At 44.7% G+C, this 26025-nt stretch overlaps 1 protein-coding gene across 1 annotated transcript; it reads left to right on the top strand.

Annotated features, from left to right (window-relative positions):
- Positions 1–20822: 20822 nt before the first annotated feature.
- Positions 20823–22423, top strand: ADRA2C (adrenoceptor alpha 2C). Its single transcript, XM_034772158.1, has one exon. The coding sequence runs from the start codon at positions 20946–20948 to the stop codon at positions 22248–22250; it is 1305 nt and encodes a 434-aa protein (XP_034628049.1). The 5' UTR covers positions 20823–20945; the 3' UTR covers positions 22251–22423.
- The last annotated feature ends 3602 nt before the right edge of the window (positions 22424–26025 follow it).

Below are 26025 nucleotides of genomic sequence, written 5' to 3'. Positions count from 1 at the left end.
ATATTAAGAATCAAATAAAAACCATAATATTTTAAAATTACAAATTGATCAAAACTACATTCTTTGAATAACCATGATCCTTCAGGGCCAAAGCAAGGTAGATACAGGGACAGTTTTTCACTCTGAGTGTATTATGAAGCATTTAATGAAGACATATTATACATGTATTTGGATGCACTTGTCAGTTTTTGGGGCGTCATATCATTTTCTTTTTAATCTCGAGAAGTACAGTTCCTGCTCTATATATTCCCCTGCCCCATGTCTTTCTTTTCCAATGACAAAATGTAAAGAGGAAAAGAAATGGAACCCTTCTCCCACAAGTTTTTATTTTGCTGGGTTTTTTTGTTTAAAAAGGAAACTAGACATTTAGGGGCCATCCCCCTCACCCCCAAATATTCAAAATCAGAAGTGTAATTTTTCATCCAGCTCTAGTCATGACTTTGACATCACTGGGGTTACACAGTGTATATCTCATGACAGAGCTTGGCCCTCTGAATTGAGAGTATGAATAGCATAGGCCTCTTCGTTCCATACCCACAAAATGCTAGAAAGATAGTCTTGTGTATAAGGTTGTGATGGGTTCGGTCACAGAGACCCCCTTGGGACTGTCACCTGATGTGCTGAGATTACCTCTGAGCCCATTTTCCATGCCAGCTTGGGACTTCAGAACCCTGCCTTGTTGAGCCAGACATGCTAGCCTGCTGCAACCCAGACTCAGGGTTTAGACCACTCCCCCAAAGCTGCAAAGCTGTTAACCAAAAACAGCTCAGCGGGGTACTTATCTCCAGCACCCAGACACTAATGGGATCCAAACCCCAAATAAATCTGTTTTACTCTGTATAAAGCTTATACAAGATAAACTCATAAATTGTCCGCCCTCTACAACACTGATAGGGAAGTATGCACAGTTGTTTGCTCCCCCAGGTATTAATCGCTCTGAGTTTATCAATAAACAAAAGTGATTTTATTAAGTATAAAAAGTAGGATTTAAGTGGTTCTAAGTAATAGCAGACAGAACAAAGTAAGTTAACAAGCAAGTCTAAGCCTAATACATTAAGAAACTGATTACAGGTAAATCTCACCCTCAGAGATGTTCCAATAAGCTTCTTTCACAGACTAGACTCCTCCCTAGTCTGGGCCCAATCCTTTCCCCGGTACAGTTTTTGTTCGCTCAGGTGGTAGCTAGGGGATTTCTCATGACCACCACCTTCTTTGTTCTGTTCCACCCCCTTTTATAGCTTTGGCACAAGGTGGGAATCTTTTCTCTCTCTGGGTCCCCACCCCTCCTTCTAAATGGAAAAGCACCAAGTTTAAGATGGATTCCAGTATCATGTGACATGGTCAACATGTCACTGTAAGACTTCATTACCCACATGCTGGCACATACATACATACATACATGTAGAGGAAGGCTTGCAGGTAAATAAACCATTTACAACCAATTGTCCTAGTCAATGGGAGTCATCAAGATTCTAAACCACCATTAATGGCCCACACTTTGCATAATTACTATAGGACCTCAGAGTTATACTTCATATTTCTAGCTTCAAATACAAGAATGATACATTCATACAACTAGAATGAACACATGCAGTAGTTTATAAGCTTTGTAAGGTATCATTACAATATACCTTTTGCATAAAGCATATTCCAGTTACATCATATTCACACTCATAAGCATATTTAAGGTCTTAGCCCAAGACTCAAGAGACAGGTGCTCAAGGTCCAACTGAGTCACAGACTTCCTATATGAGATTGGGCAAGTCACTTCCTCTCTGTGTGGCACTTGTAAAACAGGGGAGGGGAGTCATTTTATAAGTAAAGCCACAAAGAACTCTCAGTGTAGTACTATAAGCATACGTTCATTAATGCTTGCAAGGTAATCCAATGCTAGTGGGCTCATTCCAGTACATAGATAAATCCTGACATACACAGCACTGAGTAGTATATCTTTCACTAGCATCCTCTCCAGTAAGTTGCCCTTCTTTGAGTACCCTTGCTTCATTCAATTGTCTTCTCATCCCCAGCTGGCATCCTCTAGCTGTATGTAAAAGCAGTCTAGTATAGCTTCAGATAATTATGCATATCTTTTAACGCCTCCTTCAGCTACATCTTGAGAGGCTAGAAGAAGAGCCAGCAATGTTAAAAGTGGCTTTTCTTTCCCCTTTGGTAGAGGAAATTTTCCTACTGACAAAATTATCCTGGCTCTTAGTTTCTGTCCCAGACTATTACCATCATGATTTTTTAAAAAGCATGTCTCTAGTGCAAGAGACAAAGAAGGAAGCCAGTTTAGTACCTGGGATGCTGAGCTTTCTACTACTACAAGAATGAACATCAACCTCGCCAACATTTCAGCAACCCTGCTTAAAAGGAGCAAAGTGAAATGGTCATAAAGACCAAACAACCGAGTCAGCTTAGAGAGAAAAAGAGCACGGTCAAGGAAAAAGAAAACACACCTTATTAGTCTTTCCCTCTCTGGCAAAAAGAACCAAAACAAAAAGCAGCACACAATAAGAGTTGCCATAAATAATGGCATAGAGGTCTTAGCCAAAAATCATATTAAACCCTAACCTAGAGCTTCCTTGACTAAGCCCCCTGCTACTCACATTTCTGGGGTTTTCTAATCCTGGTTCCTGTGCCTCAGGCTCCCATTTGCTAACCAGCTGCACCTATGCTAATCTGGCTGCTGTAATTAATAGTCCAGCCACCATCCCCCTTGGTTCTTTACTCAGGTGTATGTACTTGCAAATTTGTCCTTTTTCTAGGAAGGATAAAAAGAAAGAACTAATACTGCAGTGAGTAGCAAAAAGAGGAAAGAAAACAAAAGAAGAACATGCCTGCACTGTTCTTTCATATCACATTTACTCATATGCTCACACCAGACAAATCAAGGAAGCCCAGAACAGAACTGAAAATCATGGGGAGAAAAAAAGCCCAGCCAGTCTCTTACAGAGGCAGATCACATTGTCATGGAAATGTTGCACACAGGAAGGGAAACATCCTCAGCTTATATTGGGGCAGAGATGCCAGTCTCATTAAAAGGTGAACATTTTTTGCAGCCGGCAGTTTCAGTGGACAAAAAAACCACAACATTTTTCTAATCACAGGGATGTCACGCACCATGTTATTCTTCCTCCTCCTACCATGGCACTGCAGTGTGATAAACTTTTGTTGTGCCCACAGTGCCATGGAGGCCCCCTGCACAGCCTGGCACACTAGTCCAGCAGAGACGAGCATGTCGGATGAGACTGGGCATTTTGCGGGAATGCAAGTCCTTTCCATACTCAACACAAAAAAGCATTAATATGCCTAGCTACACTCTGCACCCAATTCCCAGTCTTCCTGGAAAAGTGTATTTTCTTGAGCGTCAAGGGTACTATCAATACTCAGCAATACTCAGCTAAGTTCCCTTTCTTTAAAACACCACAGAAGTAGAAGAAGCAGATGGACACTCTATAGCCCATACCTATTGCAGACATAGCTGCTGAAGACAATAACATGCTCTTTCATTATAGCACAGAAATCAAAACACAAATAGGACATAAATGATGGTGGAGAAAACAGGGAAAAGATAAGGGCCAAAAACAAGTAGAATGGGTAAATGCTAATGAAAGGACTCTTTTCATAAGAGGGAAAAGAGATGCTAGGGAGAAAGCAGACCCACCACTAAGTGGGATGAAATATTATTAATGATGACTCAATAATGGCTAACTCAGTACTGAACTCCTTTAAATATCTGCTTTCAGCAAGAACAAGTAAGGACAAGAAACTCAATGATGAAGCAATGAAAACTTTGTACAAACAATTATTGATAAAGAGCGGGTTAGGGAACTCTAGGAAAAATGGAAACAAACAAGTTCTGTGCTTCCTCTGATGTTCTAAACCAGGAGGATTGTGCTCTCAGTCACAGCAGCAGAACTGGAATTTCTGTTGCCCAGAAAATTTTGCCTTTCCAAAATTGTTTTCATTGGAATCCAACATGATTTTTTTTGTGTGTGCAAAATTCCAGCCAGCTTCCCATTTGAGACCACCCAGGGAGCTAGGCAGCCCAGGAGCTAGCTTGCTGGTGAACCCAGGGAGCTGAGAACCTGGCTAGGTAGGCAGCCTAAGAAGCTAGGCAGCCAACGAGCTGGAGAGTCTGGGTAAGTGGGGAGCCTGGGAGCTCAGGGAACCAGGTGGCCCAGAAGGCAGAGAGACAGGAAGCCTGCCCACCTGACAGGAAATCAGGCAGGTAGTCTGGTTGGCTAGCCAGACTGTTCAGTGGAAACCATTTTGAAGGAATCTACATATACCCAAAGAACATTTTGATTCCATCTAATCAGCATTTTCAGACAGAAAACTGTTCCATCGGAAATGTTTTGACAGCCTTTCTGCAGCAGTGTCTCACTGCTCTATTTGGAGATGAGCAGGCTCAGCCAGTAAAGAGGGTCTTCCTTGTAATTGTGAAACCACATTTTTCCCATGTGGTTTCCTTAATATTATTAACCTAGATGAGCTACATGCACACAGGTTCTTCCCTTAAATCCTGTCAACTGGGTCATCACTGTGACCCGCTGTGCTTGGGGCAGCCCTCACTGGGGATTAACACTGAAGTTAGACTCACCAACCAGTCACAAACTGGGCTCCTGATCCCCCATGCTGGTTACCAAGAAGCTAAAAGAGAAATCACACAGCCCCCTTTATTGCCTTCCAGTTGTCTGACTCCCAATCAGCACCTAGGTCCAGTTCAGTGAGAAGTTATTTGAAACTCTGCTCACTATACAAAGGCCACCACATTACCAGGTCAATATTAGTTTCGATCTTACCCAAAATACAACACTGCCAATCAATCCTTTAGAGTCTAAAACTAAAGGCTTATTATAAAAGAAAGAAAGAACAAGAAGAGAGTTGTTAAATGGTAAAGCACTCAGATACATACAGAGACTTCAAAGTCCATATATCAGGTTTTTAGCAGTATTGGTGAGTTTGCTGGCTTGAAAGTCCCTCTGAAACACATCCACAGCTTGGATGGGTCATTCAGTCCTTTGTTCAGAGCTTCAGTTTGTAGACAAGTTACTTCAGAGTAAGAAGCAGGAATGAAGACAAAATAGAGATGATGCAGCTGACCTTTATATTCCTTTCGCCATGTGGCTTGTATCTTCCTGTGTCCCAAACACAAGCTTCACAGCACATTGCATGGAAAAGCCTTAGAGTTCTCTGTCCATAGGCATGCCCCTACAATCCTGCTGACTTGTAAGGTGTATCCGCTGGCTCCTTTCAATGGGTTCATTGTACTGCTGATGATCCTTGATGGGCCATCAAACAGGCTAGGCAGTGCTGATGCCAGTCTGTCTGGGGGCGTCACCAGGGGCGGCTCTATGTATTTTGCCGCTCCAAGCACGGCAGTCAGGCAGCCTTTGGCGGCATGCCTGCGGGAGGTCCGCCGGTCCCACGCCTTCGGTGTACCTACCGCCAAATTGTCGCTGAAACTGCGGGACCAGCGGACCTCCCGCAGGCATGCTGCCAAAGGCAGCCTGACTGCCACCCTCACGGCGACCGGCAGACCGCCCCCCGCAGCTTGCCGCCCCAGGCACGCGCTTGGTGCGCTGGTGCCTGGAGCTGCCCCTGGGCATCACCCAGAAACACAGCACAAGTTTGGAAATAGAGATATACCATACATATCTATAACTTACAATACAAAGGTGATACAAACAAGATCATCATACTTGGCAAATCATAACATTTTCACAGGTACCTTACATGGCATATCTGAAAAGATTCCTTGCAGTTTTATAATACTGGTGTTAACAATATCATAAAGTGTCTCCCATATTCCATATAGCGTCACAATCATTTTATTTATTTAACCATTGCAGCTAAAACATACACCTACTTCCCCTGCCCCCCAAAGGGAGGCAGCATTGCCTTGGGGAGAGAGAACTGGACTGGGACTAAGGACAGCTAGGTTCTATTAATAAGACTCCAGAATTACATATCTGATAACTGTATTGTCATTATTAAAAATCTAATTAGACTATGTTCCAACTTCTATTCACTAATTTGGAACTGCATTTGTGATGATTCACTAAGTGAGTGTTTCTCAAGTGGTGGATCATGACTCCCAGGGTGGTTGTGTAAGGAAACTGAAGGGGGCGAAATGTTTGCAAAGTATCATAATAAAATTTTCAACCAAAAGCAAAGAAATCTTGCTCCCTTGTTCCCATACACCCTTACTCTTCAAGGTCAAGTATTCTTTCTCAGTTTATCAAAAAGACACAATTCAATTATATAGGTGTTTCATTGTTGTCACTGAAAGGATACTGAAGAACCATATCGTGGAAACAAGAAGAAAGATAAATCAAGAGCTAAAAGGCAACATGGTGGCGAAATTGACAGTCTTACTCATACTTTACAATGGATGTCAATATATTAATTTCAGTAGCAATCAATTCAGAAACACATAAAAGGCAACCAGAAACATAGATCATTGACATTTGAAAACAAACATTTCGTCTTCTTTGAAGAGATGGAAATATCAAGCATAGTAAATAATATATTTCTGCATCCCATTGCAATATACATTTCCAATAGTCGTTCAGTTTCTTCTTTCAAAATAAATTAGCAGTGCAGTGATACTAATACACGTTCTTCAGAAAGTGTTTGGTAGAGACACTCCACCAGCTAAACCATCTGAAATTTGTTTTTTTGAAGTCCTCTACAAACTTTTCTCACATCTGAAAAAAGAGATGATAACACAGTATGGGTATGCTTGACAGTATCCTCTTCATGAACAACTACATATCCTCGTTCATCTATATATCATGCTACCTGCAAGAAGAACTCATGGCATGGGCTGTTTGTTTTACACAAAGTAGCCCACATTTCATGGCAATTCCTTGTAAAGAACAATAATAGACACTGCTGTTGGAAAGCTTGGAGTAAAAGCCTCTTCCTTCCCATAGCGCTCGTAATCTTTAAATCACCATCCCATCCCCATACTGCCTTCCAGTTGCTGAGGCTATCAACTAGAGTACAGTCTGCTGCAGTTTCTGCTCTCCTTCTATTTGTAAATATGCACAAAGTTGTTCATGAAGATAGCTGCTTGGATGCATCTTTCAAAATAAGGCAAAAAAATGTTAGACTCTAGTATTATTCTAAGGGGAGATGCCATTTAAGAAACCTCAAATGTAGTTTGCTGCTATAAGGCTCCGTCACACCTGTTTGGCACTGACCCGTGGCAGGGCAGTGTGGCACTCCACCACCTTGGTGAGACCTGCAGGTAGAATTCATCCTCACGGCGTCAGAATTCCTGCCAGAGACCTCCAGCTTGCAGGATGAGTGCACCCTTCAGGGTGAGCAGCACACTACCACATACGTGCCCTGCCAGCTTTGCTGACTATTAAAGAGGTGGAGTCGTGGTCCTGCCTCCTCCCTGCATCCACAGCCTGTTTTGAGGGAGAAGCCAGGGGAGGGGGGAAGGGAGGGCTGCAGTTGTGCTCAGCTATTGTGCAGGAGCATGACAGGGGACTTCTTGTGCCCTTTACCCCCTCCACCCCCTGCATAGAACACTACTGGAGCATTCAGGCACAATATGGCCCTTACGGTTAATAGGATTTTGTTGTTATTGTTTGTTCTTCAAAGTACAGTATATCATATGCTACCTTAGCAAACTGTCTACGCCTGTTCGGAAGGACACATTGGGATTTATTCTCCTGCCACTTACTCCAGTGTAAATCAGGAGGAACTCCACCGAAGTCAAGCAACTTAGACTGGTGTTAAACGGACGTAAGTGATTACATATATACCCAGGCCCATTATCTATACAGAAAGGCAGTATAAACTTAATTAATGCCTAGTACTGGATATTATTGCATTTATATTTTTAAAATTATGCAAGTCTTATGATGGTGCAGAATAATCTGTTTTCATTGTCTGTAATTCATATGCCGCGATATAGGCACATTCCTAATTAATATTTAATCCCACATTGTATTCAATGCCCTTTAAATCCCACATTTAATTCAATGCCCTAGAAGGGACAGCAAAATGATGCTGATATTCAAGTTTTCAATAATTTGATTGTAGATTTGTTTTCTTTATGGGGCAGAATAAGCCATGTGGTAGAAGGAGGAGAAATGGACTTGTTAGGCAGGTTATAGCTAGGCTGAACAGCAGAGTGTGCACTGCAGGAGAGATGACAGTCTGCTCAGGGCTTTTGCCCAAAAACCTTTGACTTAAATGAAAGCCAAAAGATCAGCCTGTGAGTGAATGCTCTGGTGGTTGCTGACTGAGTTTGTCTTGAGTATCTGTGTGAACAGAATTAAGCTGGCAAAATCACCCAGTCACATAACCTATTGGGGCTTAAATGCTAGGAAACCAGGAAATGGTCATTGAACAAGGAGGAATGGTTTCAGGGATTTGTCAAAGAAATTGGTTATGACATTGCTTTACATTATTTTGACTGAAACACCACAAGTGCGACATTTCCCTGCTCTCTCCTTTAAAACCATAGCTCCCTCTCAGATTTCAATTGTGTGCACAATTTAATTCTCTTTTTAATTTTTTTTTTCTTTGAGACAGATTGGCTGAAGCTGTTTGACTGATGTACAGAGAGGAAGGTCTCAAGGGGTCTCTTCTGCAAGGACTGGACATAACTGCAAGTTGTGTATTCCCATGGGAACAATGTCTAGCCAACAATGCTGCAGACACCCCCTCCAAAAAAGGTAGAGATGGTGAGAGAGGAAGAGTAGCCATATCTATGCCCTTACTCAAGGCCCTCTCTCTGATATACGTTTGGGCAGGGCTGTACTATCTACGGCATTCCTATCAGATCCGAAGTCCCTACCTCCTTGAGACACACTGCTTTTAAGTCACCTGGAGTGGAGCACCCACAGGGACATCTCTCTCTCGAAGAGGCGGTAACTCACCCTGTGCAGTAACTGACGTTCTTCGAGATGGGTGTCCCTGTGGGTGCTCCACTACCACCCTCCTCCCCTTTACTTTGGAGTTGGGGTAGCCTCCGTTGTAGAGAAGGAACTGAGGAGACCGGCCATGCATGCGTACTATTAAGCTAGACTCACAGCGGGGGGGGCGGCCTCTGCACATGTGTGGCCGGTACGAGTACTGCTACAAAAATCTCCGAGCAAAGGTGCAGGGACGCACCAACACCCTTTCTACAATGATAATAAATTTGTGGTTTGGGGGGTGTAGTAGTTCCGGGGTGGGGCTCGTCCCGTCCTGGGGCGCCTGGAAGCCAGGCCGCCCCGCTACAAAGCGAATAACAGTTAGGGCCCCGACCTTTGGGTAGGGGCTAAGCACACAATTGATAGTCCAGAGCTCAACCTTTGTGCAGGGACTGAGCACACAAGTAATAGTTCAGGACTCAGGCCCTTGTGCAGGGACTGAGCACACAATTAATAGTTCAGAGCTCAGGCCCTTATGCAGGGACTAAGCATACAATTAACAGCTCCGGCCCTGGGTCAGGGCGGGGCAGCAAACCAATAGTCAGTCAGCGGCCCAGGCCTTGTAGCAGGGGCTGGGTCAGTTTGGGTTAGCCCAGGCCCTAGGTCAGGGCGGGGCAGCCTACAGATAGTCTGTCAGGGGCCCAGGCCCCTTGGACAAGGAGGAGGAGAGACTGCCACCTGGCGCGGGGTGACAGGGGGGAACACAGGCCCACCCACTCCACTGTGTTCCAGCCCGGGGCCCTATCCGCAGCAGTCCGTCTGCCGCGCAGTCAGTGGGGAACCTGACCGCAACACACTGACATGGGTTCGGGGTCTGCTATCCCCGGGCCACTTCCCATCTCCTCCTCCATGGGTACCTGCTCCTCCTGAGTTCCGTCTGCTGGGTCGCAGATCATGGGCTCCTCTGGGCCCCGAGCACCAGGTAGGTCTGTCGCTCCCTCTGGGCCCTCGGCGGGGGGAACCTCAGGCCACTCCTCGGGGTACCGGGCTCTCGGCAGGCTCGGCCAGTCCTCCTCAGGGTACCGGGCTCTCGGCAGGCTCGGCCAGTCCTCCTCAGGGTACCGGGCTCTCGGCAGGCTCGGCCAGTCCTCCTCAGGGTACCGGGCTCTCGGCAGGCTCGGCCAGTCCTCCTCAGGGTACCGGGCTCTCGGCAGGCTCGGCCAGTCCTCCTCAGGGTACCGGGCTCTCGGCAGGCTCGGCCAGTCCTCCTCAGGGTACCGGGCTCTCGGCAGGCTCGGCCAGTCCTCCTCAGGGTACCGGGCTCTCGGCAGGCTCGGCCAGTCCTCCTCGGGATACCGGGCTCTCGGCAGGCTCAGGTCCGCGGGAGCTCGGGCACCAGCGTCTGTCCTCTCCCGCTGCCGGCCAGCTACTGAGCGCTGTGGCCTGGCCTTTATACTTCCTGTCCCGCCCCTTGACTTCCGGGGGGCGGGGACAGGCCGCGGTGGCTCCGCCCACTCTGGCGGCTGTTCTGGCTCCTCGCTTCCTGGGGCGCCTGGAAGCCAGGCCGCCCCGCTACAGGGGGCAGGAGGATCTTATTTTTTTAATAGAAATAACCTTGTTGAACATTCTGTTTACTTGGAAGATGCCTATGCAAAGAAAGAACTAGCTCAGTAGAGAGCTCTTCCAAGTTCTTCTAGCTTTCATACAAACATGTCAAGAGTGCGTGCATGTGTGTCCAACTATAAATGCTACAAAGAGCACAACTAGTGGCAATAGTTTTCATGCAGCCTTACAGAAGACTAAGGACGTGAACTAAGGACATGACCCAAAGACCACTGAGGTCAGGGAGAGTCTTTATGTTCTACGGCAGGGGTTCTCAGACTGGGGGTCATGACTACTCAGGGGGGGTCACAAGATTATTACATGGGGCGTCGTGAGCTGTCAGCCTCCACCCCCAAACCCTGCTTTGCTTCCAGCATTTATAATAGTGTTAAATACAAAAAAAAAAAGTGTTTTTAGTTTATAGGGGAAGGGGTTGTACTCATAGGTTTGCTGTGTGAAAGAGGTCACCAATACAAAAGTTTGAGAAACACTGTTCTACGGGGAGATTCTTCAAACAAACAGGCACCCAAGTCCAGATCTGGGAGGTAGGCACCTAAATACATCTGAGAATCTGGGCCTGAACTCCAAGTAACTTTTAATTGGAGGTGGATGCCTCACTGCTATTTGTACTCTAGAGAGCTTTCCCACTTGTGCATTCATAGGCTGGGGGTATATTGCTAATTACATATAATGGGTCACATTGGGATCTCATGTATACTAATGAAAATCCAGAGTCACTCCACTGGATTCAATGAAGTTACACTGGGATGAGACTGGTGTAACAAAAATAAGAACAAGGACTATTGTGTTTGTACTACATTACTGTTGGTGACTCTCACTCACTGTACAGGACTATAACATTATATGATTCATATCAGGGTTGGATAACAGATTTCAGAGATTTTTATTTCACAGATTTTAAGGCCAGAAAGGACCATTATGATCATCTACTCTGGCCTCCTGCATAAACACAACATAGAATTTGGCCCCGTAATTTCTGGAGGATGGGGGAAATGAGTTCTAGAGTCAATGACCCTTCCCTGAAAGCACCGTATTGTCAGTTCCCTTCCATTTAAACCAAGACACTATTACTTTGTGTACCTCAACTGATTCCAACTGTCACCATATTAGACAGTGACAGAGATGAACTCTAAGTTATCATATGCAGTCATCCATTGCCCATCATATACATGCAATCCAATCACTTAAACATTCTTATGCCAACAAAGCATTACAAAAAAATCAACATCCACTTCTATAAAATGACAACTTTAAAGACACACTATCAGGGCAAAGGTGAACTCAAAAGTAGGTTTTGTGAAATTATTTATTTACCTAATTTAAGATGAATAAAAACCTAAAAAAACCCATATTCAGTTGAAGCATTTTAAAAACAAATTAAACATTTCTATGCAGTACTGACAACCCAAATATTGTGTTGTTGTGGCTGTGCTGGTCCCAGGATGTTGGATAGACAAGGTGCATGAGCTACTATAAAAGCTGCTTTCACCAAACATGGACATTCCACCAGATAAGTAGATTGCATCACGGAATGGGCCACCCAAATACCTTGAGAGAACGTGCTTCAATACAGAAATAAAACCCACTCTGATTGCACATCACTAGTTGTCACCTACCACCCCATACTGGAACCCATGTGGGATATCATCAAACAATTACAACCCATACTAAATGGCGACCGCATCCTGAAAGAAATCTTTCCTGAACCCCTTCTTCTGGCCTTCAAACAACCCCCCTACCCCCGCCACACACACACACACACACACCTCACCTCACCAAGCTCATCATCAGAAGCAAGCTCCCCACAGGCCAGGACACACCAACTCAAAGCGGCACCAGACACTGCCAGAAGACCTGCAAAACCTGCAGACATATCTCCACTGCTACAATGATCCACACCCGCCACCCACGGGTCCTACAGATGCCTATCACAACACGTAGTGTACACTATCCAGTGTACTAAATGCCCCAATAGCAACTATGTGGGTGAAAGCAGACAACCACTGCGCTCACGAATGAACTGACACAGGAAAATGATAAAAGACCAAAACACTCTATCACCTGTGGTGAACACTTTTCACAAAGCCATCACTCTATATCTGATCTCTCAGTCCTCATCCTCAAAGAAAACCTGCACAACACTCTCAAAAGGTGAGCCTGGGAGCTTAAATTCATAACTTTGCTAGACACTTCAAATCATGGACTGAATAGAGACACTGGATTTATGGCTTATTACAACAATCTGTCCAAATCCAAACCAACCAAGGTAGATGCAGACATCTAATGCACAAATGGAAAATCAAGGACTCCCCCAGCATATGAGTGTGGTTCCCCATGACAGACTTTCGAACATATCACTACCTACTGCCCAATTTATAAATATGAAGGAGGCGTTACTGCAATAAATTCAGCTACTCCTGATGCAACCATTTGATTTGATCAGCTTCAGGTGAAATTGTAGTTGCTGCTCTACACCAGCCATACAAAAGAAGACAATCTGTAACCCACGAACAACCTCCCCACAAATGCTGTCTCCCCTTCTTTTCCTCCTTATGACTGGAGGGGTGTTAATGGACCACTTCATCTTGACTGGTCCCTTGAGATATGTGTTAACTATGTATGCTAAACTATCTGTTCCACCTTATATTTAGCTGTGACGCTCTGAGTTAGTTTCCCAGACCTGAAGAAGAGTTCTGTGTAAGCTTTAAAGCTTGTTTCTCTCACCATCAGAAGTTGATCCAATAACAGATATTACCCACCCTGTCTCTCTAAAACCCACATATTACACCAATGGGCTAGTGCATGGGGACCTGAAAGTCAAATTTATGAGACTCACTATAAATAAAAATGACATGGTTTCATCTGAGGTACGTTGTCCCAGTCATGAGGAAAAAAAAGTATCCGTACAACAAAATGTAAATTGGAGCTTTAAAATTCTTTCAGTTTTAATAATTGAATGTGTTGTTTATAACGTAAACCGGAGAATTTGTTATATAAAAGTCCATGTTTTTTAATCTCACAGTATCCCTATAGCAACAGGAGGTAACATGGTCTTGTTGTTAAGGCATTATACTGGGCGTGAGGAGTTTTGGAGTCAGTTCTTGGTTCAGCTACAGACTTCTTGTGTGACTTTGGGCAAGTTATTTAATCTGTGTCTCGATTCCATGTCTGTAACATGGAGAAAATACTTTCTATCATTCATCCTTTGTCTGTCTACTATAGTTAAATTGCAGACACTTCAGAGCAAGATTTATGTATTTATACATTACATAAAGTAATAGGATCTTGACCCCCTGAAAGGAGCCTTCAGGTATTACTGTAATATAAATAATAATAAATATCAAGCTGAAGTTTGAATGACAGGCCATGCAATTTATCAAAGAGCAAAAATAGGGCCTAATTCTTCAATCCTTACTCATGAGAGAAGTCCTTATTCACACTAGCCTTGTTGATTTCCATAGGACTCCTCCTATGAGTAAAGACCATGGAGAAATGTGGATACGAGAACGAATGGATATAAACTGGCCGTGGGGAAGTTCAGGCTTGAAATTAGACGAAGGTTTCTGACCGTCAGAGGGGTGAAATATTGGAATGGCCTTCCGAGGGAAACGGTGGGGGCGACGGACCTGTCTGGTTTTAAGATTAAGTTAGATAAATTTATGGAGGGAATGGTTTAATGATAAAACATAGTAGTCAAGGAAAACCAAGCAATGGTAGGTAAATTGTATAATGGCTGACTGGGGTCAGGCTGGAGACTCTTGCCTATATGCTCGGGGTCTTACTGATCGCCATATTTGGGGTCGGGAAGGAATTTTCCTCCAGGGCAGATTGGCTGAGCCTCTGGAGGTTTTTCGCCTTCCTCCGCAGCATGGGGCAGGGATCTCTAGCAGGAGGGTTTCTGCCGATTGAAGTCACCTAAAACAGGATTGGGGACTTCAACGGCAGAGTCCAGGGAAGGGGTAGGGACGGTTTTATGGCCTGCAGCATGCAGGGGGTCAGACCAGATGATCATAATGGTCCCTTCTGACCTTAAAGTCTATGAGTCTATGAGAAAAGTGTGTCCATCTGGGCCCATGTATAGAAACTGAAGTAGACCATACTTTGCCCTCATTTTATAGCGTAAGACTTGCAGTCACATTTTACTCTCATGATACTGCTGCTGTATATGATCTAAGAGACAACTCACATTGGGAATGGTTCTCCTGAGAATAGCACTGTAAGGTTCATGTTGTTTTTAAAAAGCCTCTTGCCTGAAAGTTTATAGATTAAGCAGCGATGGGGTTAGGCTATGGCTACACTATAGCTTAAGTTGACATAAATTATGTCTCTCAGGGGTGTGAATTAGCCACGTCCCCCTAAGCAATGTGACTTATGCAGGCTTAAGCGTCAGTGTGGACAGTGCTATGTTGGCAGGAGAGCTTCTCTTGCTGACGTTGCTACTGCCACTTGCTGAGGATGGAGTAACTAAGCTGATGGGAGAGCTCTCTCCTGTCAGTTTAGTGTGGCTACTCTAGAGAACTTGCAGCTGCTCCGCTGTAAGCTCTCAAGAGTATCCATAGCCTTAGATCAAAAACCTGAATCCATGAGAACAGGGAATTAAAATGGGTACCTTGAATCTTACTTGCAGCAGTGCCAATGGGACCCTTAATATAATCCCTAAGGGTCTGAATTTTTCAGAGGTGCTGGGCACCCAGTGCTTTTGCTGACCTCCTATTTAGGGAGCATGACTTTTGAAAAATCAGACCTTAAGGGCTCCTTCCTACTAGATGTTGATTGCCCCTGTGAGGTCCTAGGTAGAGCAGAGGGGTAAGCTGTTTTTCCATCCTGTGAACATTTTCAATATGTCAAAAAAATTTCCCATCCTGAATGGGACAAACTCAAAATCGTGAAAATATTTGTGAACCAAAAATCTGGAAAAAAAAATTGGCTCAAGTCAGTCGAAATACTTTGATAATTTCAAAGTGTTTTATTTCAATGTTGAACATTTTAATGATTTACTATAATTAGCTTTAATTTGGAAACAAAAAGTCATTTTCAACTGGAAAACAGAATTTTCCATTTTGAAAATGCCCAAACAAAAATGATTTGACATTTCAAAACTGGTTTCAAAAGGCAAAAAATTGTCAAAACCAGCTCATACCTGCAAACAATTTTGGTTACATGAATCAGCATTTTCTGACAAAAAGCAGTTCACTGAAAAAGTCCCAACCAGCTTTAGTGCTGAACACCTTCCACTCCATCTGAAACCTGAGTGTTATGCTATGGTAAGCACGTTGGTAAGTTACACACTTTGCAGGAGTGTTCAGTACCTTCCAGGACTGAACCATAAATATGTATAGCCCTAATTCAGCAAGTGCTTAAGCACATGCTTAAAATTAAGCACGAATAGTTCTAATTGAAGTCAATGAGACTACTCAATGCGATTTGTGCTTAAGTACTTTGCTGAAGCAGGGGCTAAGTTCTCTATAATGTTGTATTTGTTGTGTTTTCTTGTCTAGTTTTGTTCTTTTAGATGTGTTTTCATTCTCTTCCGATGAAATGAAAGAAACAAATTGGCTTCAAGCTGTTTTATAATCCTCTCAATATTTCTTGGCTTGATGGTTCCAAAATATGATAAAGTTATACTTTAAGCATGAATCAAGGATTTTACTTTTCATTCATTTTATGATAACTTTCAGTTCTCCTGAGTGCTAGACTAGTCCCCTAATGACCAGACCATCCTTTCTTAGCTACAGAGATATACTGAAATCTATCAAAGATTTCAAACAGGGCCCAAACAGATTAGGGGGAAAATAACAAACAGTCAACAGCACATGGTAGTATCTTTACCACTCGTCTGCAAGTTCTCCATACATGAGTAGGTTTGTACTGTTTATTGAACTTATCCAGCACGTATGTATTCATCAAATTCTAAACCAAATGGTTCAGATCCAGCTTGCTTGCCTTATTTATATTAGTCCCACTGAAGTCCACAAGACTACCTTTCTGAATGGTGTAAGAAGGAGTTGAAGATTTGGGGTGGATAGATATGGCTCTGAAGATTTGACACTAATTGGTACCTTTGAGATTTGGCTTTGAAGAGCACGACCAAGGACTGACTCACAGGTGGAGTTACTGAAATACCTGCTAAGTCCTAGAGTGGCTCCTTCCAGGTAACAATTGAGGCACATTGGTTTGGCACTGGGGAATCTGGCACTGTTGATACTGCATTTCTTTAGTGGATGTTGTGACGTTGCACTCTATATGATTAAATAAAAATATGCTAATGTAACTGGAATATGCTTCATACAAAAGGTCTCTTGTAAGGTATCATTACAAAGCTTAGAATCTACTGAGTGTAATCATCCTGTATCTTTTTGCGGATACAGACTAACACGGCTGCTACTCTGAAACCATCCTATTTGTATAAATATACCACTCTTGTATCTGAAACTAGAAATATGAAATATAACTTTGAGGGCCTATTGTAATTATGCAAAGTGTGGGCCATTAATGGCGGTTTGGAATCTTGATGACTCCCATTAACCAGGACAATTGACTGCAGATGGCTCTGTTTTACCTGTAAGTCTTCCTGCATACGTGTGTGCTGGCAATTGGGTAATGAAGTCTTACAGTGACATGTCATCATGTCACCTGAACTGGAATCCATCTTTAACCTGGTGTCTTTCCATTGACAAGGAGGGAGTGGAAACCCAGAGAGGGACAAAGGATTCCTGCCTTATGCAAAAGATATATAAATGGGTGGAACAGAACAAAGTGAGGAGCCATCATAAGGAATCTCCTAACTACCACCTGAGCTGGAACAAGGGCGGTACCAGGGGAAAGGACTGTGCCCAGACTAGGAAGGAGTCCAGTCTGTGAAAGAAACTTATTAAAACATCTCTCAGGGTGAGATTTTATCTGTACTCAATTGTATTACTGTATTAGGCTTTGATTTGCATGTTTTGTTTTATTTTGTTTGTAATTCACTTTGTTTTGTCTGTTACTACTTGGAACCACATAAATCCTGTATTTAATAATATAACTTTTTACTTATTAATTAACCCAGAGTGTGTATTAATACGGGGGGGGGGGCAAACAGCTGTGCATCTCTCAGTGTTATAGAGGGCAAACAATTTATGAGTTTACCCTGTATAAGCTGTATACAGGGTAAAACGGATTTATTTGCGTTTAGACGCCATTGGGAATTGGGCATCCGAGTGTTAAAGACAAGAACAGTTCTGTAAGCTGCTTTCAGTTAAGGCTACAGCTGTTACGGGACATGGTTCAGACCCTGGGACTGGGTTTGCAGCAGGTTAGCAGGTCTGGCTCAAACCAGGCAGGGCAGTCCTAAGTTGCCAGGGCAGGAAGGCAGGAGCAGAAGTAGTCTTGGCACATCAGGTGGCAGCTCCCAGGGGGTTTCTGTGATCCAACCTATCACAGATGTCATGTGCTATTGCCATCAACCCAGGTTTTGGCTATAAAATGGAGCATTCCACAGCTCGATCCAGGAGACACAAAGGTGGGTAAGTGAGGGGGGGAGGGATAGCTCAGTGGTTTGAGCACTAGCCTGCTAAACCGAGGGTTGTGAGCTCAATCCTTGAGGGGGGCCACCTAGGCATCGGGGCAAAATCAGTACTTGGTCCTGCTAGTAAAGGAAGGGGCTGGACTCAATGACCTTTCAGGGTACCTTCCAGCTCTATGAGATACAGGTATATCTCCATATTTGCCCTCACAACACTGGTCCTGTGCCTGAGTAAGACCAAAGAATCCTATCATACCATTTAAATTTCCCTAGACATTGACATTTATTTTTTCCTGCCTCAGCATGTGGGGTTAGACTGGATCACCTCTTGTGGTCCCTGCCAGCCCTCCATTACTATGCTCTAAAAGCCTTAAATATGTAAAAAGCCATCATTTTGACAACATTTGTTTAAAAGTATTCAGCTTTTCCCTAGTTTTCACAAGGCAAAGATTGTTATATAGCATATATTTGTTTTGCATTTTTTAAAGTTGTAATATGGAACTGTTGTAATATGGGGATGTTATTAGCACTTAATCAAGCAATAGCCTGTCTGATCATTGTTGACTCAATCCTTCATAAAATAACTAAGCTATGGTCAATAAAAGCCGCTCTTGTTAGCATCAAGCATATTCTTACTGTTTAAATTATTCCAATGTGCCTTTGGTACTCATGAGCGTGCAGGATTAATAAACAGGCTACAAGGGGCAAGCATAGTACTGGCTGGTAATACGCAAACATCGCCATACAGCTCTGTCAACACAAGCTCAGTCTTAAAGGCCATATATTGCTCTGAATTCAGAGCCCCCACTAACACTAATGGGATTGGACACTGAATTCCAAGGCCAGCTCACCTGAAATCAATGGGACTAACTGTGTGAGCAAGATTATGTTGTTATTAAAGCACTGGCAATTTCATTTACTAAAGCACTGGTTTTCAGCACTGAGAGAGACAGTCTGCTCCAAGAACTTGTAATCTAAAAGACAGACTCAGAGAAGACAGGATGTTCAGAAAAGGAAGTAACATATTTGTTGCTGTTGTGCTTATGTTATTAGGTCACATCTTGTGGACAGGTGCAAAGCTCTGGGTTCTGAGAGAAGAAAACAGCTCAACATGCCCTGTTATAGCCGTTAGCTTGTCCACAAGAAATGAACACAAGGGAACATCACATTCTGAACCTGGTACTCAAATACCAGAAATTAATAGTCTCCTATGCCACTGAGTTCTTCCAGAGAATAAGACTTATTTCCTGAATTTAAAAAAGCCCTTTCAGCTCATTAAGGGCCCAATCCTGCTACCATCAAAACCAGTTGGTGTTTTGCCTTAAATAGGAAGATCAGGCTCTAGAAGAGTATTACCCTTAATTCCACCTATAAAGGGAAGCATTCTTTCCTATGCGATCAATATTCTACACACAGAATTAACAAAAACAAACAAACAAAAACAGTTCAAGTTGGTTGCCCATAACCTCATGTCTGTGAGGTTCCATTGCACCCCAGAATCCGATTTATTTATTTCCAGATGATCTGCAGATCTAAACGCAAACACGGTGCACTTTTAACGATCAATTATAAACCACCTTTCCAATGAATTCCAGCTAGAGTGCAGAGGGAGCGGCAGACTTTGTTGATGTACAAGGCTTAGAACGAAATCCCGATAAATAAAGAAATCCAACCCCCCTTTGCAAGTTCCTACAAACTGCCAGCGCCTTTCATGTTACTCACATAACACACAGCTGGGAGATAAAACGCTGCTCTGTTCCGCTTCATCTCCCTAGGCTTTCTACCACGAGCTGCTGTGGGATGGGCGTTGTCGGAGCGACCTCTAGCGGGTACAGCATTTACCTGCCGGTTCACACGGCGGTGTGTGAGGCGCGATCAGCCGCCCGAAGTTAGTGCTGTGATAATACAAGACAATAGCAGCGAGGGCTGATTTCGAGTCGGCGCCAGGGGCATTCTGCTAGAGCCCGCTGCCCGGCCGATCAGAAACAGTGACTCTAGCCACAGCATCCCCCCCAGGGCGGGGCGCCGAGAGGCGGCAATGCGGGGTGCAAAGTGAAGCGGAAGTATGGGGGGGGACCCAAACAAAAACCAATCCAAGGCGGGTCCGCGCTAACTAGATAGAGGGGCTGCTGGATTGCAGCCGCGTGTCGCCCTCCGCCCGCGAGCTCCTCCCCGGCTGCAGCACGGGGCGGGTGAGCGGTGCCTAGACGGGGCAAGGGAGCCGAGGAGGGCGCGGTGCCACCCGGCTTGGGTCGCTGCGCGGGGGGCTGCAGCCTGTAGCAGCGAGCGAGGGGCGGGTGCGGGGTTCAGGCAGCGGCTGCTTCGGGGCTGGGACGGAGCATGCTCAGATCGCTCGGGCAGGCAGCTGATGGGGAGCCGCATGTGAGATTATAGCGGAGCGAGCGGGCAGCTGCTACTTCGCGCCGAGCTCGCTCCGGCGCGGGGCGAACGGAGGAGGCGCCGCCTAATGGGATTGCCGCCGCCGCCTCGGAGCTCTCCGTGCAAGGGGCCAGCGGAGGGGCAGCGAGCCTGGGGCACTCTCCACTCCAAGGTGGTGGCTCCCTCCTGACCCGGGAGAGCGGCGCGGAGAGGGGTTACCTGCACCCCTGGGCGCCTCCTGACCTCCGCTGTCCCCGGCAGGATTACAGGAGCAGGGGGAAGGTAGAGTCCGCCCGGTGCTGGCCGTTCCTGGGCTCGGCCATGTGCCTGGGTACTTAGCAAGAAGGAAAGCCTGCAACGGGGGGAGGGGGCCGGATATTTTGTTGGGGGGGGCGGAGGGGAGCCCCACTCTCCAGCTGGCTCTGTGACAGAAGGAAGCAGCCTCCTCTCCACTGGTGGGGATGAAGGCACCAACTTGGAGAGGCAGCCCCAGTGGCTTGGTCTCTGGGGCTGGGAGGTTGACCCTCATGGCTGTATAGGATCCTCCCACTACCACTATGGATCTGCTGGTGCTGATGAACATCAGTGTTGGCACCCCCAATGGATCCCTTGTCTTCCCCTCCTCTTCGCCCCTGCAGCAGCCTCCCTCCCACTACTCCCCTGGGGCTGTGGCCAGTTTGGCAGCTGTGGTGGGTTTCCTGATCGTCTTCACCATCGTGGGCAACGTGCTGGTGGTGATCGCGGTGCTGACCAGCAAGGCGCTGCGAGCCCCACAGAACCTCTTCCTGGTGTCCCTGGCCAGCGCTGACATCCTGGTGGCCACCTTGGTCATGCCTTTCTCCTTGGCCAACGAGATCATGGACTACTGGTACTTCGGCAAAGCGTGGTGCAACATTTACCTGGCGCTGGATGTGCTGTTCTGCACTTCCTCCATTGTGCACCTGTGCGCCATCAGCCTGGACAGGTATTGGTCTGTCACCCAGGCGGTGGAGTACAACCTCAAACGGACTCCACGGAGGATCAAGGGGATCATCCTCACAGTCTGGCTCATCTCAGCTGTTATTTCCTTCCCCCCCTTGATCTCCGTGTACCGAGACCCCGAGGGGGACCTCTTCCCCCTGTGCAAACTCAATGATGAAACCTGGTACATCCTCTCTTCCTGCATTGGCTCCTTCTTCGCCCCCTGCCTGATCATGGTGCTGGTCTATGTCCGCATCTACCGGGTGGCCAAGCTAAGGACCAGGACCCTTTCTGAGAAGCGCACGGTGCCCGAGGGCTCTTCCCTGTCTGAGAATGGGCTGAGCCGGGCCCATCGGGGCTGCACGTCACTGAGGATGCAGCCAGGGGAGAACGGACATTACTCGGTGCACCAGTGGCGCAAAGCCTCAGAGCTGGAGGACATTGAGCTGGAGGAGAGCAGCACCTCAGAGAGCAGGCGGAGGCGGAGCCGGGATGATCACCCCCGCAAAAGCAGTAAAAGCCAGTCCTTCTCTTATTCTTACTCCTCCAAGCGCTCCAGCAATCGCTCCAGGGATCTCTTCTCCTCTCACCGCCGCAGGAAGCGCAGCAGCGTCTGCCGTAAGAAGGTCACCCAGGCCCGGGAGAAACGCTTCACTTTTGTGCTGGCTGTGGTCATGGGGGTCTTTGTGGTGTGCTGGTTCCCATTCTTCTTCAGCTACAGCCTCTATGGCATCTGCCGGAAGGCATGTGAGGTCCCAGAGACTCTCTTCAAGTTCTTCTTCTGGATCGGGTACTGCAATAGTTCCCTCAACCCGGTCATCTACACAATCTTCAACCAGGACTTCCGCAGGTCTTTCAAACACATCCTCTTCAAGAAGAAGAAGAAAAATTTTCTGCACTGAGCTGGAGTAGAGAGGAGAGGGGCCCGAGTGCTGGAGTAGAGTAGTGAAGAAGTGGGGGATGTGGGTAAGGGGGTGAGTTCACTGACCTTGGAGTGGAGTGAAGTGGAGGTGGGGGAACCAGTGTTTGAGTAAAGAGGGATAAATTATGGAGGGGAGGGGAGATGAATTTGCATTTTGACCTTGGAGGGGAGGAGGGGAAACATAAAGGAGAGGGTGGGACATTATGTTTTGGGCATGATGACCACTGTAAAGGTCTCTGAGGTCCAGAAGCCAAGCAAAGATGGGGAGAGGGAGGGATGGGCTGGTGTTGAAGTGGGAGATTTGGGTGTTTATTAGCAGTTAGAGAAGCTGGGACTTGTGCTGGACTCATCCCAGGAAGAAACCAGGTTTTACTGGTGAGGTGGGGGACAAGTGAGAAAGAAGATGCCAGGTAATAGCCACTGACAATCTTTGATATTCTGAAAGAATTTAAGTGTTTGCCAAAAAAAAAAGTCTAAAGAACAATCCAAACTCTTTTTTAAATAAACCTTTGTACTCTAAACCCTTCTGAATTGTGGTTTTACATAGGGCTTAAGTGAAAACAGGTACTTGGGGATTTCTGTCCTCTAATGGCCCTTGCATATTTCCTTGAGAGTTTCTCTTCCTTTCTCCCTCAATACCCCTCAAAGGGGCTAGTCTCGGGGGCTGAGTTTGGGTTCTGGTCTCATTCTCACACGTGCAGTGGACGGCACCCTGCTGTGCAGCTGTTGAAAGGAACAGCAATCACCACACCACAGACTCTTTAAATCCTTCACATTTACAGTCTTAGGGCAAATTAAACCCATAAGATTTATTTTTTAAAATGAGAAACAAATGCAGCAGAATATCACTGAGATACCAGAACACATTTCTGATGGATGGCTAGCTGTTCCAATCCTTTAATAGTAATCTCTCATTTTTCTATTTGTACTTATAGCTTGAGTCCAAATTTGTTTTTTGAGCAATGATAAAATAAACACTCCCCCCAACCCCAGGGGATTTATGAAATCCCATAACCGCTGATGGGTAGGATGAGAAACAGGGTGGCATCTGTGCATTCATCAACAGAGAAAACATTTCCAATTGTCTGTAAGACCCAGCTAACATTTAAAGAATCAAACAGTCCCTCTCCAACTGCACTGCTGCAAGGTGTGTCTGTCTGAGGGAGGAAATGCTGCTCTGTCTTATTATGCATATCATTCCCTCCATAGGCAGTAGGATTTGGCATCTGCCACATAAACCTTTCCCTAGTAAACAACTTCTTGAAATGGAAGGAGATCTAATCTAATACGGCAGGCACCTTGAAGCATCCAAATCAAATCTATAGCTTTGACTCACTAGATATCTACTTTCTTGCCTTGGCTGTTTTACAGGACGGTGTCAACAGACCCTCTTCCCTTGGAATCCCTATGTCAGCAGTAGAAATGATAAACCAGTAACTTAGGCTGTTTTATCTGCTTTATATTATTACTGCTCAGTTCACTTAGACTAATCCTGGGTATAGATGCAAGCGGGTCTTCAATGGTTCAGGCTTAGGTGTTGATTTAATAGACCGTTTCCCTTCAGGACTTACTCAAATGGCAGTTTTGCCGAAGTAAAGACTACAGCATGTGGCCCACTTTGAGTTTGAATGGTTTAGCTGAAAACCAAATTGGGACATTTTCAAATTCAGGCTCTTTAACCTATAGCCTTTTGGGAAATAAGGATTCAAGTGATGAAAAGATTCAAACTTGGTTTAAATGTTCACACTCTTGAAAGAGGAGGCATTAAGACTTGTTTTGAAGATTGTCCCACCTTTGCAAAGTACTGATGGTTAGATGAAAGCAGCCCTCTTGATGCAGTGCACACACAAGGCTGCTAATGTTAGAAAATAATGCAAGTAGCTGAGATGAGAAAAATATAAGCCATTTTCCCTTCTGTAAAATGAAGAATTCATTTTAAAATGGCATGAAGGGGAGGTGAGGCAAACTCAGGTAGTTTGAGGGCAGCATGAGATGGCAGTGTGGGGCTAAATAAGTCAATAAACTATATAATTGTCAGAACAACCAAAGCAACACATGGTAAATGTGCTACCTCGGAAATGCTGGAAAGCTTCATTAAAATATCCATTCTCACCACCAGAAAGGTTTGTATTTGTCACTGGGTGCTCAGGTTGGAGTGGCTTCCCACTCTGCAGACACACATTTCACTGTTGCACTCATTTTTAAATCATATTGGCGTGCTGTAAACAGTCATTTCCCTGTGTTTTTCTTTGTAAAAACAGACGGAGTCTGTGAAAGAGAAAAGATGATTGACAGTTAAATTTGAGTGGGGGTGAAGTATGGATGGAACAGATGACATATGCCTTAAAAGTAATTTCTTTGCCATAAAATCATTTTTAATTGCTTGGAACATGTAACAAACTGTGGCTTTATTTTCTTTTACATAATTGAATAAGGAAAGATTTCTGCAGCTGCTGACCATCTGATCTGTACAGCAATGCACTTGAAAACAGGGCATTTCTCTATGGTTTTATTTTACTTTTATTTACAATTACTCATCTGACTGAACTCCCCCAAAGAATATGAATTGTTTTCTTTTGACTGATACATAGACTAATATTCACCCTGACTGGCTCAAAGATGTACCGCATACGTCCATTTGTAAGTATATTTTCCTACAAATCAGTCAATAAAGTGGATTTCTATGGAAGTATTTTAATGTAACTATTGAATATGTTTCAATAATTACAATGGGAACCAATTTATTTTTTTACGTACAGTATTCTGTTATCACTTGTTATAATGATGATCAGCATATGCCTGTTAACATATGGTGTGTTAATGTTTCATAAAAAGTTTACAGCTTTACAATTCATCCTGTAGTTGTGCTTCTACTGTAAGAGGATTTGTGTCCTTTAGCCTTGCTCAGAGGAATCTTTCATCAAATCTGCTGAGCCAGTTAAAACGTTCACACTCAGTTATTCAATAGGAATTAAATGGTCCTATAAAGCCATAATGATTTTAACAACAAGCACCTGACCAGTGACTTAAACTTGTTCGTTTTCACTTTGCAGAAAAGTCCCCTCCAATCTAGGGTGAGAAGTTTATATGATGTTTATAAAAAGTCTGTTTCCTGACCAGTGCAACTATTGCAGGATTGTAAGTTACCACCACAAATATCTGGTTAGGACCTGGTTAGGATGAGAGCCCAATCCTGCAGTCTTTACTCAGGCAAAACTCCCATTCAATTTGGAGGGCGTTTGGCTGAATGAGAACTGCAGAATCAACCTCTATTTGCTACAATGGGGGCTTTATGCACAGGTGGTTAGCAGCATCAGTTCCTTACATCATTATTTAAAATAAGAATCTGACCCTTAATTCATCTGTGTGATCTCCATTTAGGATTTGATGCAAAGACCACTGAAGTTAATGCAGTCTTTAAGGTTCAAGATCAAGACTGAGGGTCAGATTCTGATAGCCTGACTCACTTTGACTAGTAATCTCATTGACTTCAGTGGCGCTACCTGTGGATGAAAGAGCTACTCAGTGTGAGCAACCTCTCCATAGGTTGCATCTGCTCAGTAGATGTGGTTGAATTGTGTAAATAATTATCCATGAATATTTATTTAATTATTGATGCAAAAAATGCCTCCAATAAATCACTGTTCAACCCTGGGATAGAGAGAGTCAGATAACATGAACAATGATTTACTTCATTGGTTGAGCAACAGACTCCACCACACTTTCTTCAATAAGCCATATAAAGAATATTATTT

Source organism: Trachemys scripta, chromosome 5 (assembly GCF_013100865.1).
Source record: "Trachemys scripta elegans isolate TJP31775 chromosome 5, CAS_Tse_1.0, whole genome shotgun sequence".
Lineage (NCBI taxonomy): Eukaryota > Metazoa > Chordata > Testudines > Emydidae > Trachemys > Trachemys scripta.
The sequence above is the reverse complement of the archived record's forward strand: the minus strand, read 5'-3'. Positions and strand labels throughout refer to the sequence as shown.

Excerpts from the sequence above, each read along its gene's own strand:
- ADRA2C (XM_034772158.1), top strand. The coding sequence starts at position 20,946 with ATGGATCTGCTGGTGCTGATGAACATCAGTGTTGGCACCCCCAATGGA.